General features: G+C 44.4%; 3 protein-coding genes and 1 non-coding gene across 9 annotated transcripts in view; 2 read left to right on the forward strand and 2 right to left on the reverse strand.

Annotated features, from left to right (window-relative positions):
* LOC105900188 (E3 ubiquitin-protein ligase SMURF2) overlaps window positions 1-4,899 on the reverse strand; it is a 62,927-nt gene extending 58,028 nt beyond the window's left edge. For 2 of the 6 annotated variants that reach the window (XM_031563536.2, XM_031563534.2), the window contains exon 1: window positions 4,386-4,899. In XM_031563536.2, coding sequence (XP_031419396.1) covers window positions 4,386-4,437 — 52 coding nt within the window. In that variant the 5' untranslated portion in view covers window positions 4,438-4,899. The remainder of the gene's footprint in view (window positions 1-4,385) is intronic. The other 4 variants (XM_031563538.2, XM_031563535.2, XM_031563537.2 and 1 more) reach the window with 3 other exon arrangements.
* A 1,405-nt stretch (window positions 4,900-6,304) lies between these two features.
* On the reverse strand, window positions 6,305-10,773 carry LOC105900225 (importin subunit alpha-1). Its single transcript, XM_012827484.3, has 10 exons — window positions 10,408-10,773; window positions 10,125-10,265; window positions 9,691-9,779; window positions 9,189-9,457; window positions 8,740-8,834; window positions 8,309-8,575; window positions 7,695-7,928; window positions 7,216-7,398; window positions 6,842-6,991; window positions 6,305-6,558 (listed from the first exon to the last, which is right to left on the reverse strand). The coding sequence occupies exons 1-10, from the start codon at window positions 10,471-10,473 to the stop codon at window positions 6,469-6,471; spliced, it is 1,584 nt and encodes a 527-aa protein (XP_012682938.2). The 5' UTR covers window positions 10,474-10,773; the 3' UTR covers window positions 6,305-6,468.
* A 368-nt stretch (window positions 10,774-11,141) lies between these two features.
* On the forward strand, window positions 11,142-11,214 carry trnar-ccg. The gene has a single exon. It is a non-coding gene; the product is annotated as a tRNA-Arg (tRNA).
* Window positions 11,215-12,172: 958 nt separating this feature from the next.
* LOC105900187 lies at window positions 12,173-16,061 on the forward strand. Its single transcript, XM_012827449.3, has 5 exons — window positions 12,173-12,397; window positions 12,990-13,622; window positions 14,055-14,141; window positions 14,636-14,827; window positions 15,517-16,061. The coding sequence occupies exons 1-5, from the start codon at window positions 12,328-12,330 to the stop codon at window positions 15,702-15,704; spliced, it is 1,170 nt and encodes a 389-aa protein (XP_012682903.2). The 5' UTR covers window positions 12,173-12,327; the 3' UTR covers window positions 15,705-16,061.

The following is a 16,061-nucleotide window of genomic DNA, read 5'->3' on the forward strand; positions in this document are numbered from 1 at the left end:
AATGAAACGCAAACGGCAGGCATCTAAGCTGCATAAGGTGTGTGTGTGTGTGTAGAAATGAATACACTGATAGGCCTACACACACACACACACACACACACACACACACACACACACACACACACACACAGAGGGAATAGAAGAACATGGTGGAGTAACAGAAAAAAGCTCATAGGACAGACACAGCAGAAAGACTGAAGACTCTGGCAGCACATTGAACAGACCCTTGGGGCTGGTAGCTTCAAAAGGAGCATGTGTTTGATCACTGCTCACGATCCCAACGATACATTTCTGGGCTGCCCACTACACACACGCACACTACACACACACACACACACACACACACACACACGCGCACTACACACTACACACACACACACACACGGTAGAGAACTAATGACTCACAAAAAGCATCGACCGCATGTCAGCAGCAAAAAATGGGGGAGATTTTAAAAGTGCTGGGACTTAAACAAGCACAACCAAACACCCCGTGAAATGTTTTTACAGCCTGAGCATGCATTGCATTAAGAGGGGGGAGGGGGGGAAATAAGACTTGGCCCGCTGCCCTATCGATAAAGATCTGTCAAAAATAATGGCCATTCCCAACACCCCAAGGTGTTGGACCTCACAGCTCTCTCGCTCTATCTTTCACTCGTTCTCCGTTTTTCCTATTTAATTCCTCCGCTCATGCTTCTGCCCCCTCGGACTCAAACTGTTAGTGACATGTGGGCTCGGGACAGCCCGGCGGGCAGATAATAGCGGCAGCATTTACACTTAACATTTCATTAGCGCTGGTGTCAGAATATCTGGCCTTGCCAAATCAGTACACGGAGAGAGAGAGAGAGAGAGAGAGAGAGAGAGAGAGAGAGAGAGAGAGAGAGAGAGAGACAGACAGACAGACAGACAGACAGACAGACAGACAGACAGACAGACAGACAGACAGACAGACAGACAGACAGACAGAGAGAGAGAGAGAGAGAGAGAGAGAGAGAGAGAGAGAGAGAGAGAGCTGGTGCTGCATTCAGCCAGTCTGCCGGAGGAAATCCGGGCCAAAAAAACCGCCTGGCATGATCAGGCAGATCACTTTTGGGGCGAACAAGCACGGGCTGTAACACCTCACAATACCCCACTCCCACCCAGCTACGAGCCCCCTGAAAGAGTAGCACACTTAAACACAAGCGAGGGTACATCCACATGAAAGAAGAGCAAAGCCCAGACTGGTGTAACAGCTCCAAGGCATCTATAAAAACAAAAAAAAAAGCCCTATTTCAACTCCATGGGCAGGCGGCATACAGGAGGGTTAGAGCTGGAACACACAGACAGTTAACAAATGGAGAGAAATGGAGAAGTGCTCAAGGCCTCCCCACACACCCGCACACTAAATAGGGCTTCACAGGCTGGTGGATGAGGTGCGCAGCGTCTGCTGGATTGGAGGGTGATAAGGGAGGCTTGGCGGAGACGGTGTGGGGGTACAATGGTCCAATGCCAGCCAGTAACCCCCATGTGCTGCCTGGCCCTTCTCCTGTCCCGTGCACAACTCCATACCACAGAGTGAGGAAAAGGAAAAGCACTCTCAGCCTAGCCTGGCCTGGCCTGCTCTACACAAACACACACACACACACACACACACGCCACAGACAGAGGAGGGTGTGGGCCATACCATGAAGAGACTGTCAAACGTGGCACACTGCAATCTTGAAGACGTCAGCACCAAAGAAAACGCAAAAAAAAAAAAAAGCATGCCTCAAAAGTCTAGACATGTTTATACAAACGTGCACACACACACACATACAAAGCAAGGATGTGAGCCTACAACAGACACGCACGCATAAATATAAGCATGCCCTTTCAGGTTTGTCCTTTGAGAGAAAGAGGGAGAGTCAGCGAGCGAGAAAGGGAGAGAAAGAAAGAAAGACAGGGAGGGAGGGAGAAAGGAGGTTCCTGTAGTCTGGGGAGACTCACCGCTCCCCTCGCACGCTTCACATTCCCAGCATTCCACCAAAGGCCCGTTTCAAAACCATCTACGCCGGGGCTAAAACAAGCAGTCGGGGCACCAGACTGGGGGAGAAACTGCACTGAGGTGAGGGAGAAAAGGGCCTCAGCCATCAGCGAGGGCTCACAACACACACACACACACACACACACACACACGGCCTTCTCCGACTGCCAGCGTTATGGCTGGTCTGACTGCGCAGGGCACGTGTTAACAGAGGCGGCTCTCTGGGAGCAGCTGCGCCGTGTCTAGCGAAGGAGCACGGAAAGAACAGAATCCTTACGGGGGAATACGTCTCTGGAGATGCTTGTAAGAACCAAGAGCAGTGATCTTCATTCAACGCGATGATTCTTTGGCCCCGAGAGCATCAAGTGAACGCTCGTTTTGAAACATCGATTAAATGGGTTAGGGGCACGCAGGTTTAACGCCTATAAGTGTTTGCTGGAAACAGCTCGTCACACTACAAAACACCCAACTGGTCTCTCTAGAGGAGGGATATGTGATTGTCTTACACCCAACTGGTCTCTCTAGAGGAGGGATATGTGATCGTCTTACACACAGGGGTCTCTGCAAAACCTCAAGAATGTAAACACTCAGCTTCCACTGAGTCACGGGCATATCGATGACCATTTTGTTCTGCGTGGGGATGAAATTACTTTATTTGAAATTTCATGTCAGTGCTTCGACCGTAGCCTACACAATGAGTTCATCATAGGACAGCATCCCATGCAATCCAGGATCTCTAAAGTGGTGTTCTTTCTATGGGAATAGCTACCCCCCGGCCCATCTGTGCTCCTTTCCAGCCAGCATATTACCAGATTAAATATTTAATTTGGCCCTTCCTGAAGAGCAGCGAGTGTTGGGAATCTGCCTCGACCTGATCTTGGAGGTACATGAATCGCCGCGCCTGTCATCTCTCTCCTCCCTGCAGTCAAAACAATGTTTCTTCGTGTAAACGTGCATATGTTTGGGTTGTAAGACACGTCTAAATATCCCGACAGGCACGGTCGGCGGAGGAGGATCAGTTCCTACACTGCTAACGCTACCAGCTATGCGCCCGACAAGACGCCTTGCATTTAAAGCCGCGATTTACACACAAGAGTTTACTTAGACACTGCGATACACACTAGAAACCTAACACCGGTTAATCAGTAGGCGATCTTAAATGATCCAGACAGATGGCACTGAAATATCCCTCCCATCAAGTGAATGATAGGTTGCACTGCTCGTCATCGCTTTGCAACAGTTGGCCAGCGGAAAGAAAGCAATGCTACACCGCACCTCTGAGTTGATGACTTCTAAATAAATTCTTAATCGGCTGTAACGTGACACGGCATTTGCCTTTTTACAGTTTATTTTGCTTCTGGTTTTACGTTTCCCCAGCCGTGTCTTTCTAAGATATAAAAAGGCTTAAATAAACCTGGGGTTACGAGACAGTCGTATTCAAAACTGATCTCTTCAGGCAAATATGCGTCAAGAATGTTGCTTGCTGCTCCATCTCAACAAAACAAAAAAAGCATCTAGGCAATTGGGTTGTTGGTGACTATTTCCATGACACTTAAAGCATTTGAGTCAAACGGTTGTAGCAACGTTACTGCACAGATAGTCCTTGAAGTAATATTGCAATTTAGCTCCCTTAACACATTCCAGTGACTGTTTCCGAATTCTGTAACATTGTTTCAGCGAATGGCACGTTCCAACGAGGCTCGGAATGATGCGTTACATGTAAAAAGTTGTCTAGGCAATTTCAGCAAACAAAACTTCATTTATGAGTTGATTTTTCATGTAATTACACCGAGCAGGTAATTACTTATTACACCTACGTGTTAAAATACACTAGTAAAAAGGTAAAATGGTCTCAAATTGTGTATTTTGGACAAACTACTAAGCTAATCGAATACGACACCATAACAAATCAGACGAGTCTAAAGGATAATGGAGCAAACAGATCGCAACGTTAACCCAGACAAAAATGTAGCCATCGTTACCCATTTAAATCGGTTAATTGTAGGGGCTAAATTACTCTAATTAGCTCGATCTGCTAAGCAGGCATTGAGCTAAACCTATCGATAGTTATCCACTGAATCTTGAGTTTAAAAACGAAGGTTATGGTTAGGCTGGCTGAAGACTCGTTGACCAAATCATCATAATGCATTTCGTGGCGCATGAGTAGCCAGTCTTGATTATAGCTAGTTTTCACAAGCAGACAATGCTGCTAACTAAACAACAGACTCGACAATGACCATTTGTGCAATACACGTCTAATGACCTGCATTGAAGACCTAGCTGGAGTAAGCATTAACGTTAGCTAGCTAGCTGGTCTTGTAGGTGGGCTATCTAGCGCTAGAAACAGCGACGCAAGGGTTGCAACATTTGAGGTTTAAATTCTTACCTGTCAACCGCAGTTTCACCGGGCCATTTCTCCTCACCCCTTGATTAGACATGTCCCTTTGTGTTCCAGCTTGACGCAAATTTATAAAAAATATTTACAAAACATAAAGCTTCATAAAATATACCACCCTTTCCCCCCGACTCCTTAGTTTTACAGTGAATGAGGAGTAATGGAGTCACGGCATTGTGGCCCGGATGTGCATAGCACTACCATTACCCTAACATTCAAGCTGCAACTCCGCAGAGGCAGTAAAAAAAAAAGAGAAAGAAAACTAACGATAGAAAATACTTAAAAGTGAACGTTAACTTCTAGAAGCGTAACAATATAAAGGCGGCCGTGCAATTCTACATCTAAAAAAGAACAAAGTATCCACGTCCACGCGAGACCTAAGACGTGCTGCTCTCCATCTTCGGAAGGTTGCAAGAACTGGTCGGCGCTCATAGGGGTGGCGGTCTTGTTTGGAGCAGATATAAAGTTGTGAGCTGCCCCTTTCCGCAGCTCCAGCAACTCCACTTGGCTCAGTATTCCACGCGGCTCTCTGCTGACCTCGCCTGGCTATATGATAGAACTACACATATTTTGTTTAAAGTACATCATCGGGTAGGCTATATAGGTAAATAAAAAGCAGCAATCAGGAGTTCTGTTCCGAAACGAGCAAGCTAACTACCTAAAAGGCATGCAAACCTTGCAAACACCACCAACAACCCAGCTGACACTGATAGAACTTGCCAATACACTAACTGATGTCTTTTAGCAGTATAGCTGGCAATGTCATGCTGTGAAAGCTTTTCTTCCATGTTTTGCAGAGTGTTCCAGCCCGGAACAAAGAACTACATACGGCATATCCTGGATGACTAGTGGGAAAGACACAGGTGTTTATCTGTCCTTCACATGACAATATACTATCAAAATTAATTTGAGGATGGTACCAAAACTAGTTGCCTATAAAACCATGGCTGGCAATGTCATGCTGTGAAAGCTTTTCTTCCATTTGTTTGCAGGGTGTTCCAGCCCGGAAGACAGAACTACATACGGCATCTTGGATGGCTAGTGGGAAAGACAAAGGTGTTTATCTGTCCTTCACATGACTATATCAAAATTAATTTGAGGATGGTACCAAAACTAGTTGCCTATAAAACCATACCTCAGTGTCAAATTGTTGCATAGTGTTACTTTAACAGTGAAGGGTCTTGATATTAACATTTCCCGCGAATTCTCTCATTAGGCCCAGAGACCATTACGTGGAACAATCATGTTTAAAAGGGACGTAAGAAAAATACATTTGAAATGTAAGCACCTTTACATGGGAGTGCTCCTTGTCAGACCACTTACTTTGTAACTGAACATTTCTTGTAATTGTTTTACCGTTATAGATGTTTGTTGTCGTCTCAAAGGATCCCACGCTGCATGTCTCTGTATAACTCCCACATCCACATCAACACAATTAACTGATTACTAGTTTCTGATTCCCCAAGTCAAACTCAAGAGTAGTGACATAAAGCTTGAGGATGATTTCTTAACAAAGACCCCTCTTTTAAGACCATCTAGAGGCACTTTAAAATCATGGTTAAATGTGTAAACATACCCCCTACACAATATCATAAGTACTGAAATTTAATTTACCATCCTCTTCTTACACACTAAAACGTTTCATATTTAGCATCCAAAGCTGACCAGTTAATGAAACAGTGTAAGGTGATATGTTGTTTATACCACAGAGAACAGTTATTTCAATCTGGATTACAAGTGACTCACTCCCGTGTATTAAACTGGATGTGAATTTTTGAATGTAGGCTGAAGGCACTGTATGGAGTTTGAAAAGCTCCCTGTGTTCATCCGCGTCATGTCATTAGAATCCTTTTTATGAGAATTTCATTTCGTCGCTTACTGGACAAGATGTCCAAGCATAAATATCCCACACATTTTCAACCAGTATTTTTTTTTAATAAAGTTTATTTACAGGGTTTATAGTAAAACAGCAAAGAACGTATGTACTTATGTACACAAGTGAAATGCATGATAGTTACCCAAATACAAAAATACAGCCAAAGACAGACAAGGAAAAAATAGGAGTGAAGATGTTTTAAAAGTTGAAAGTGCTTTGGTTCTCGGGGATCTGGAAGGCATAGCCATCTGTAGTCGTCTCGGGTGCAACAGACTCGTCCTCCTCGTCCTGAAAGACAAAGTTGCCATTATTCAGTATCGCCACTAAACGAACTAATCTCTACCCTACCAAATCAATCAATAAAAATCACTACACAACCATTCACATCAAGTACTGAAGATGGGAATCCTTATATGGACCATGTAATGCCCACTGCCTGAAAAAAAATGCTACGCCTGATAGCATTATGCTAATACAAAGATAACCATCGGTAGTAATACATTTCTAAGTGCCTCGTAAGCGTATTCTGCGGTGAAGCTAACTGCACATCAGTTCAAGGGAGCACGCCCACCTCATCAGAGAAGTACTTCTCAATCAGGTTGAGGGCAGCCTTGTAAACGGTCTCATTGTCATGAGACTGCAGGGCCTCTATTTTGTCCAGGCCACCGCATTCCTCGATCATCACGCACAATTTCTCCGTCTCAGCGACCTTCTCTGCTGCCTGTTCACAGAACAAAACCACATTTTGGTCATTTCCTATCGCCTCGGGGCAGAAAAATAAGAACCACAGACATGAATTTTGACTTGAACATAATGGATCACAGCTTGAAAATTACAAAAAGGTTGAGACGTTTGGGTTATGGTAAAATTTAAAACATTTTGCCATGTATGCAAAATAAAGACAGAGAGAAAAGGAGACAATTGAAAACAGAGATGCCGACATACCAGGAAAATGTTGGAAATGGCATCCAGGATGACCAGGATAGTTTTGCTCTCCTTGGCAGAGAGCAGGTTGAGCAGAGGCACCAGCACGTTGCATCGCACCAGGTAGATCACCTGCTCAATGTTTCCGCCACTGGTGTAGTTGGTGATGGCCCAGACAACCTCCTTCTGGGTTTTGTAGTCTCCCTGCGGACGAGAAACCAAAACGTAGGCCAACACATCAATGGTGAGGACACGATTGGACATTTTGACAGTTGATGTTCAAAGAAGTGCTCCATCAACAACAAATAAATAAACGGAAACCAATATTTCTGTTCAAACTAAATTGAAATTATCACCTACAGCTCAGCAGCATCCAAACTAATTTCTACAGGTCTCCAGGCCATGACATAAAAGTAAAATAGCTTCACTACCCCTTTTCAAGATACAAGTCTGAACCAAAACGCAAAGCCGTCCAAGCTTAAAAGGGACACGGCCATTACCGTTTGCAGGGCTTCCACCATCAGAGGCACCAGGCCAGCGTTGATGACCTCCTGGATCTGGGTGTCCTTTCCAGCCGTGATGTTGGACAGGGTCCAGGCGGCCTCCTTCTGGATGTTGTTCTTGCGGTGACGCAGGAGGGTGGGGAACATGGTCAAGGCGCCTGCGCTGAGCACGGTTTGGGTTTGCTCGTCCGTCCCCGTCACGATGTTCCCCACGGTCCTCAGCGCCGGAGTCTGGGAAGGGAGAACAAACAGTTCAGTGGTGGGTCGGGGGGGGGGGGGGGGACGCTGCATGACTAGGAAACTAGGCTAAAAAAAAAAAAAAAAACAGATGCAAGTGGTGTAAACAAGCACATATTCTGGAAGTACACAAAGTGCAGCTCAGAATGACACTTGACCTCTACTCACTAATGCTAAACATGTCTGCTAGTAGGGACAGCACTTAACCAAAAGGAATCCCTCCCAATGTTTTAATGCTTAAGTCAACGTTCACCTGGCAAAATCTACAAATCTCTTCAATATGAGTTCAGTGAATTCAGACCGACCAAAAACTTCAGTAAGTCGAGTAATTCTATATATATATATATTAGATACAGTCAGCAGCCAAGACTCACCACGATTGCGATCTCTGCACAGCCCAGCAGTTGCACGAGCTGGGGCACCAGGCCTGCCTGCTGCACCACCACCTCGATGCGCTCGTTGGGCCCGTCGGTCAGGTAGGACACGGCCCAGCAGGCGTCGGCCAGCACCTCCTTGTCGCTGTGTTGCAGGAGGCGCAGCAGTGTGGGCAGCATCTGCTGCACGGCCATCAGCGGCGGCGACGGGTTCTTGTTGCGGCACATGTTGGACAGGGTCCAGGTGACGTTCCTCAGGTATCCAGACTGTAATAGGGGTCCGGACGATTAACACAAAAGAAAGTTTTGCCAGGGTTGAGTCCTCAACTTGAATAATGAATTCCAAGATCACTGATTTTGAAATCATCTAAACACCAAAAAAACAGACAATAATAAGAATAACGATTTAAAAACCTCCATAGTCTACGTACAGAAAAGATCGCCAAGTCAGGAACAGCCAGGAGTGTGAGGAGAGCATCGATAGCACCGTGCTTGATGACTTTGTCTCTGTAGGTTGGACCATCACCTAAAAAAGAAAAGCCACATCAGGGTCACCCAAACAGTCTTTGGAGAGGGACCGGCAGGTTAAAACATGTTCACCAAGTAAACAAGACAAACTAGACAGCTCATATATGACTCATTGAATACATGAAGTATGCAAAGCACCCTACTACTATGCATGCTACCCTTGACTGTCTTTCAAAACACATATGACCAGTATTTACTGCACACTGAGGACCAAAAGGTCATTCTAGTCACAAAATTAATTCTTGAACCAATTAATTCACCTCCGCATAGGATTCCTCATAGGCTACACAGACATACTTTTCCAGGCCACGTATTTCTTACAGTTAAAAGAGAGAGAGAGAGAGACACCCACCAGCGATATTGCCTAGCGCCCAGATGGCCTGCTCACTGACATGAGGATGAGGAGAGGACACCAGACTGACGAAGGCCGGGATAGCGCCACTGTCGACCACAGCTCGGGTCTGTTCGGACGTCCCAGAGGCTATGTTGGTCAGGGCCCAGGCCGCCTCAAACTGGATGGGCGGACAGTCTGGGCACCCAAGGAAGCCCACAAATTTGGAGATCAGTCCAGCAGCTATAATGTTGTCGATGGGAGGGTGCCTTTCCCTTGAAAGCAGCTTTCTGTTGATAGGGGCCACGCATTAATTTCAACAGTGATGATTTAAAAACAAACGCTGTTAACGAAAAATAAGTAACAGTGTAATCCACAGAGTCTGTCAGGTGAGAAAATAGCATGTCAGCAAAGAGCTTGTTTAATGGAGTGACATGTGCCTGACATGAGCATCGTCATGTCTGTGAATGTCCTGAAGAAGTCAATGCACGTCTAGTGGGATTAGGGACTGCGTGTGAGTTACCTGGCTGCCTGTGTGGCCTGTAACTGATGATCACGGCTTTGGCTATTTACGCCAATGACAATCTCCTCCACGGTCCAATGTTGTGCGGGCTGCAACCAGCAAAAAAGGATTAGTTGGATAAATCGCTGTTTCACAGCTCAACCAGTAGACAAGGTCAGAACGCAGACAGACACGCACTTAATCATGCTTCAATTCGCTTGTACAGTGACACGCCAACATGAGAGTATTACGAATGAGCTTCCAAAACGCTCGATACTTGACAGAAAAGGCGCTATTTCCCACTGCTGAATCCGACACGGGGGGCTTCGAGGAAGGTGCGACCATTACTCAAACCTCATCATTCACCGTTCAGTCAGATCAACGTTTGATAAATCATAATCATAAACAAGTAACATACACAATCGATGTGAAAAGAGTAAAACTTGAGAAATCACCTGTGCGTTTTGGTTTTTCTCCTGGAGTGGTGAAGTCGCTTCATCTGGCAAGCTACTGACATTTCTCCTTTTAAGGATCTGTTCATCCTTCTTAGCTTTTCGAAGTTCAACATTTACTTCGATTCTTCTTCGCCGTAATTCCTGCGATCATACATAAAGAAACATGTAGCTGGTGCTGAAAAACCACCATTCAAAAAAACGGCTGAGAACAATAGCAGTTAGCTAGCTAGCTAGCTGTGGCCGCTAACACAATGTTGAGAGATTAGCCTATAAAAGCACTTACATTAGCATCTTTTCCCTTGTTTTTGAATTGGCCGATGCGCACGGGACTCTCGGTTACAGTGGACATTTTTTGTGTTCTGATCTGAGAAAAGTAACAAATTTAGTTCCTGAAACCAAATAGAAAGTAACAATGTGTCAACCCCTCCAAAACGTTATATAAAGTGATCTTTCCGGCAGATTTGTCAACCAATCATGTGGTCTCGTGAGAATGTAAGGATAAGTTTATGTCTTGACAATTTGATCATAAATATATCACAACTCTAATACTAAGCATCATTTTGTGAACTAGAATCCTATACACTAGCCTACCACGTTGACATATATAGTTATAACGATTTCCTTCCCTAAAACTTCGCAGAAGAGTGCGCGCTTACCAAATCCTAGTTCTTCATGAAGCAAGTGACGTGAAAAGAGGATACCACCCTTTAAATTCTTGGTTATTCGCACATGTCATTGGTCCATTTGAGTACAAGCACCATCCTATTGGCTTCATTTGAAATTGTTCGCGGACTAGTCCTGTACTATCGCGAGATGAAATACGACCCTGCTCAGATTGATTACAGCCAGAGCGCCTCAGCTTTCAAGGCTATTTAAAATATACTCAGAGCCATCATTCAGTTCACTGCCTATTAACTTAAGTCCGATTTGTTAAGAATTCCAGAACAGACACTGAAAAAATCGAGATAGTGCCTACGACTATTTTTAAACTGTACTTCTCTGTAGCGAGAACGTGATGACCCAGTGGCCTAATGGATAAGGCATCAGCCTCCGGAGCTGGGGATTGTGGGTTCGAGTCCCATCTGGGTCGTTTATTGTATCCGTTTTAAATCTTTAAATCCAAATAACTGACGACTACCATGACTCATACGCATATCCCCTTAATATTGACACACAAAACTGCATGCTGTATTCAGTCAATTAGGCCTATGTGTGTATCACACGGTATACTTTAGCACCTGTTGTTAAAATAAACCCCCTATGTTAGGCAACTATTCTTGTTTTCAGAACTTTTGCTCGTGTCAACACTGCTTTTCCTTAATCTGTCTGTTCACATGCTCATGTTTTCAGCTTACTAATTTTTTCAAACACCCGGCAAAAATCATGTGTTACGGATGTGTCAGGCTCTGGAAGCAGTCGACGTTCAATCGATGCCTAACTGTACAATTGTGTCATCTTCGTCCACATGTTGGCAAGTGTGGGCTACAGACCAGTGTAATTGAGGTGGTCTGCATGGTGGGGTCGGCATGATTAGACTACTTGTAGGCTGCTAGTCCATTGTTTATCCGGTAGGGGGCAGTTTCTCAAAAGAAATGCAATGTCCGAGCAATCCACTTAATCAGGTTGTTCTCTGACATATAACCTACGACAAACCAAGTATTAACCGCAGCCCTATGATGTAGGCCGAACGATGAAACAGTCGACTTCATGAAAAGGGCAGCATTTATCTGAACTTGTTGCTTAGTTTGCACTTTGCTTTTGCAGTTTCCATTTCAGAGAAATGGCCTAAAAGTCATCTACTACTCCAATCTACAACTGTCAACATCATTGTTATAACTTATAACATGCAATTGGAGCATTTCTAATAGCCCATTTCATTATTTTCAGTTGGTAGTTGACTAATATTTGAAACAACATCTAATTTAATTACAAAACGAAGGCAAAAAACAGGATGCACCTTTCCTCATTTTACGACAGTCGTTTCCACACACTTCCCACGTAATAGAATATATTACTGTTGCTATTATTTTTCTGAAGTTACCTACCTCAAACTCTTCTCCACCCTACGATCACTTCTCTGTGTACCTATATCAAAGACATTACTATGAGGCGACACGCCTCCTTCCATGGGAATTACCCGGAGGCATATAAGGCAGTCGACATTCAGACACAAGTTGACTTCTAACAAGGGCATACTTCCACAATGACCGGATTACTCTTGCTCTTTCTGATCGTCTTTGCTTTCTCTGACGCCGAGGAGCACACTGTAAATGGTAGGCTATCTAACAAATAACCTATGCAAGTTAAACATCTATTTTCAGTAATAACCTATGAAATTATTTATTTATTTCTCCCCGTTTGAAGAGGTCTATTAATATGCAATGTCAGCGTCTCGATATTTGACAGAGACGGGTGAATATTTTTTCGTTATTGCACCTGGCTGATCTATGGGAATTAATAGAAGTGATTTCTTTGTATCTTGTCAGTGTTACATGTGTTACTATGTTGTCTTTTTCAAGAAGATGGGCTAGGTGCTTTTTTACATTGATTAAGGTTTTGCAGTGCCTATTGAAACAAAAAACAGGTTACCACAGAGGTTAAAACTTCTGAGAGAAACATTTTTTTAATGACTGTATTGGCACGTTAGTCAGATGAAGGCTGTAGATAAATAGAGATAGGTCGAAAGTAGGCAACTTTTGTGTATCTCCCCCAAAGGGAAATGTCTGTGTTGCAGCAGCAATTCACATAAATGACAAAAACAGACATAATTCACAAAATCACACACAACGAGAAAGGGTAAAAAAGACAGAAGTCATAACTATGACAGGTGTGAACTAATCGGCTATGTCTGCATCACACCCGCAGAATTATTCTCTTTAATTGGGACGGCGCCTGAGAAGACAGGGCATGGCGGACAGTCCGAACCTCCGCAGAACGACAGCAGAGTCGGCGGGAAAGACCTCGCATTACCCATCAACGAGTTGCTGGGACAAACCAAGAAAACCGGGGACCCTAAATATACACTTCATCAATTACCTGCTGGGGTGTGGCCAAAGCACCCGGACCTGGTGCCTATACCTCGTCTGGGGTCCAATGGTAAAAACAAGAAGGTTTCTAAAACGGACCGGTTACCAGTTGAGCATAACAGTGAGAAGAACCGAGGGGATGGACGCGGTCATGTTCCTATTCTGCACTCCAAAATCGCACCTGTTACAGTGAACCGTACGCACAAAAATGTACCGGAGAGTGAACCTCATTCCAACCACCCCCCACCAGGTGACATTGACAACAACCACAACTCAAGATCTCGTAACATGCAACCGACTTCCAACACACGGAAAGACCGAGACCCCCCTAACCGGCGTCTTGACCCTGAGGAGAACCGTCCCGGGAAGTCCAGTCTTACGACTGGGGGCAATATAAACAACACTCGACCCTTTGTGCTGTACAACCGTCGCTCATCCAGTTTGCTGTACCACTTCGACATCCTTAAAAGAGGTGAGCCACACGCTTCAGTGCGCCCTTGCGCATTTTAACTCATCACAAAACGATTTGAAAGGCAATCATGGCTAAAAAGATTGCAGAAAGTAGATGGTTATTCTAAATGGTCCCAAAGCCGCAAATTGCTGGTTAGCTGCGTTTGCTTGAATGCGCCCTTTGTGAGCTTCACAAGCCATGAGATTAGGCTATCAAGGGGGGAAAAAAATTCTAAATATGCCTAAGTAAGATGGGTTGTGATATAGTAATTAACTGGAATTTGGAGCAGATATCAAAAAGGTCCCCTGTGGGTCCAACAAGCCTGGAATGCAACGCCTTGGTTTTTATAATGACACCGCATTGACAGCTTTGGCCTCGCAACGACATAGGAATGATTCTCTGGCTCTCACAATGGCACGCATGGACACCGTCTCTTTCTTTCCATTCCCCTAGAGTCAGACTTCAGTCAAGATGCCGTCTGCTTGAGTGAATGCAGAAAGGAACGGGATGAGAGGGAACATTATTGTTACAGCGAGTTCGGTAAGCCTTGAAAGCAATCCATTGCATCCTATTTATTGTTATCATGGGTGTCTTTATTATTTTTTTTCTTACAGAAATTCCATTCTTTATCAGTCAAAAAGCTATCAGTATGTTAAAAAAACAGTCTCAGCCCAACTGACTCATTTGTAATTGTAATTTAATACATCTGATTGGAAACAACACCTAAGCCACAAGCAGGGGTCCAGGACCAGCGTTTGAAGCTTCAGGCCCACATTGTGGCTGTGATTAGATAGCAGATAGGTTGCGTTAATAAACTCATATTTCTGGCCCAAGGTCTTGATGATTAAACTGTAGCCTAATTAAGTTAGAATTATTTAGCTTTTCTCTTTTTCTTTTTTCTGACATAACTACAGACATGTGGAATTTGAAGTACACACAGGCTATATCATTGTAAATGAATCTTCACAAACAGGACTAGAAATCTTCATGTACACACGCAACTCAGTTTATTTCGGTTTCTCTTCTCACTACAGCCATCAATGGCATTGTGCACGACATCGAGATCCTTCGGCGAGGCATACGGCTCATCACGCTGCTGGTGAACAGCGATGGCTTCTACAAGATGAGCCGGCTGTACGTCACTCCCGACAGCTACTTCTTCAAAGTACGCATCCTAGCTCTGGACACCTTCAAGTGCTCCAAACCCTGTCCAGACTTCAAACTGGGTAAGTTTCCACGAGGCCATTACTGCCAAGATCCTTCCAGTCCAAAACCATTCGAAATTAAAGCTTGGTCTGGCTGCAATCATTATTTTTCAGTTTAAGTATAGGAGACTAGTAACATGTCACTGTTGATTTAAAGATGGTACTAGATAAAAAGGTACCACACTTAAGCAATATTTTTAGTGGACATTTTGGACTGAGAGACCTCTCCATAAATGATTTGTTCAAGTTCAGTTCATCAGGCCTAATACGACATTAGACAGTTTAGCCAACTGTCCAACATAAGGTTAGGACAGATTTTCATCAATGATAGATAAATGGATACATCAGTACAAATAACATTGTTGTTATATAAAGTGAAATGAAAGTCGGGGCTCGATTTTGTAGCCTACAATGTCACATCAGGTGGCTTCATATAGAATATAACAACTTCCTCCTCAAAACAACACACTGATACACTGATACACTTTACAGTTACCACACAGAACGTTAGCTGCAGTGGTAGATGCTGAGAGGAGACCTGGGGGCTAAATTCAGTTGTGTTGTGGCATGTTTGTAAATTCAGTTCATGTAAATTCAGTTGTGTTGTGGCATGTTTGTAAATTCAGTTCATGTAAATGCAGTTGTGTTGTGGCATGTTTGTAAATTCAGTTCATGTAAATGCAGTTGTGTTGTGGCATGCCTCTTGGCAGGGAGCAGGTACATCGTCATGGGGCAGATCTACCACCGGCGGCGCCACCTGCCAGGTGACCTCCTGGCCGTCGTTGGGGGCAAACTCAAGCCTGGGGACGGACTGCTGCGGAGCAACAACTACGTCAAGAGGTACAACAAGAGGAGACACCAGAAGACCCAGGAGGCCATGCGCTCTAAGTGTCGGTGAGCTGGACCGCTCACCAGCACCACCAATTGCACGGGAGGACTCATTGCAGCTTTGGTGTATAAAAAGACTTTGGTCCGTTAAAAAAACAAACCCATCATAATCACACAATATTGTCTGAAGGAAGACAAGGGAACGTGTTCCCACGCGTGTTTGAGCAGAAGTAGTCGACTCTATGCCAGAGGTGATGTTTTGCTTGCTGTAAAATGCTTGTTTTGTTGTTTTTACTTTTTTTGGAAGAAAACCTGGTGGCGTAGACAGTGAGTGTCAGCGGTCAGACACAATCTTGCATCCATTTCTGCCCTAAACTCAGTGTACACTTCTAAGGCTTTAGTGTGAAACACAGTGTACACTTCTAAG

The sequence above is a fragment of the Clupea harengus genome, chromosome 26, assembly GCF_900700415.2.
Source record: "Clupea harengus chromosome 26, Ch_v2.0.2, whole genome shotgun sequence".
In the NCBI taxonomy this organism is placed as follows: Eukaryota; Metazoa; Chordata; class Actinopteri; order Clupeiformes; family Clupeidae; genus Clupea; species Clupea harengus.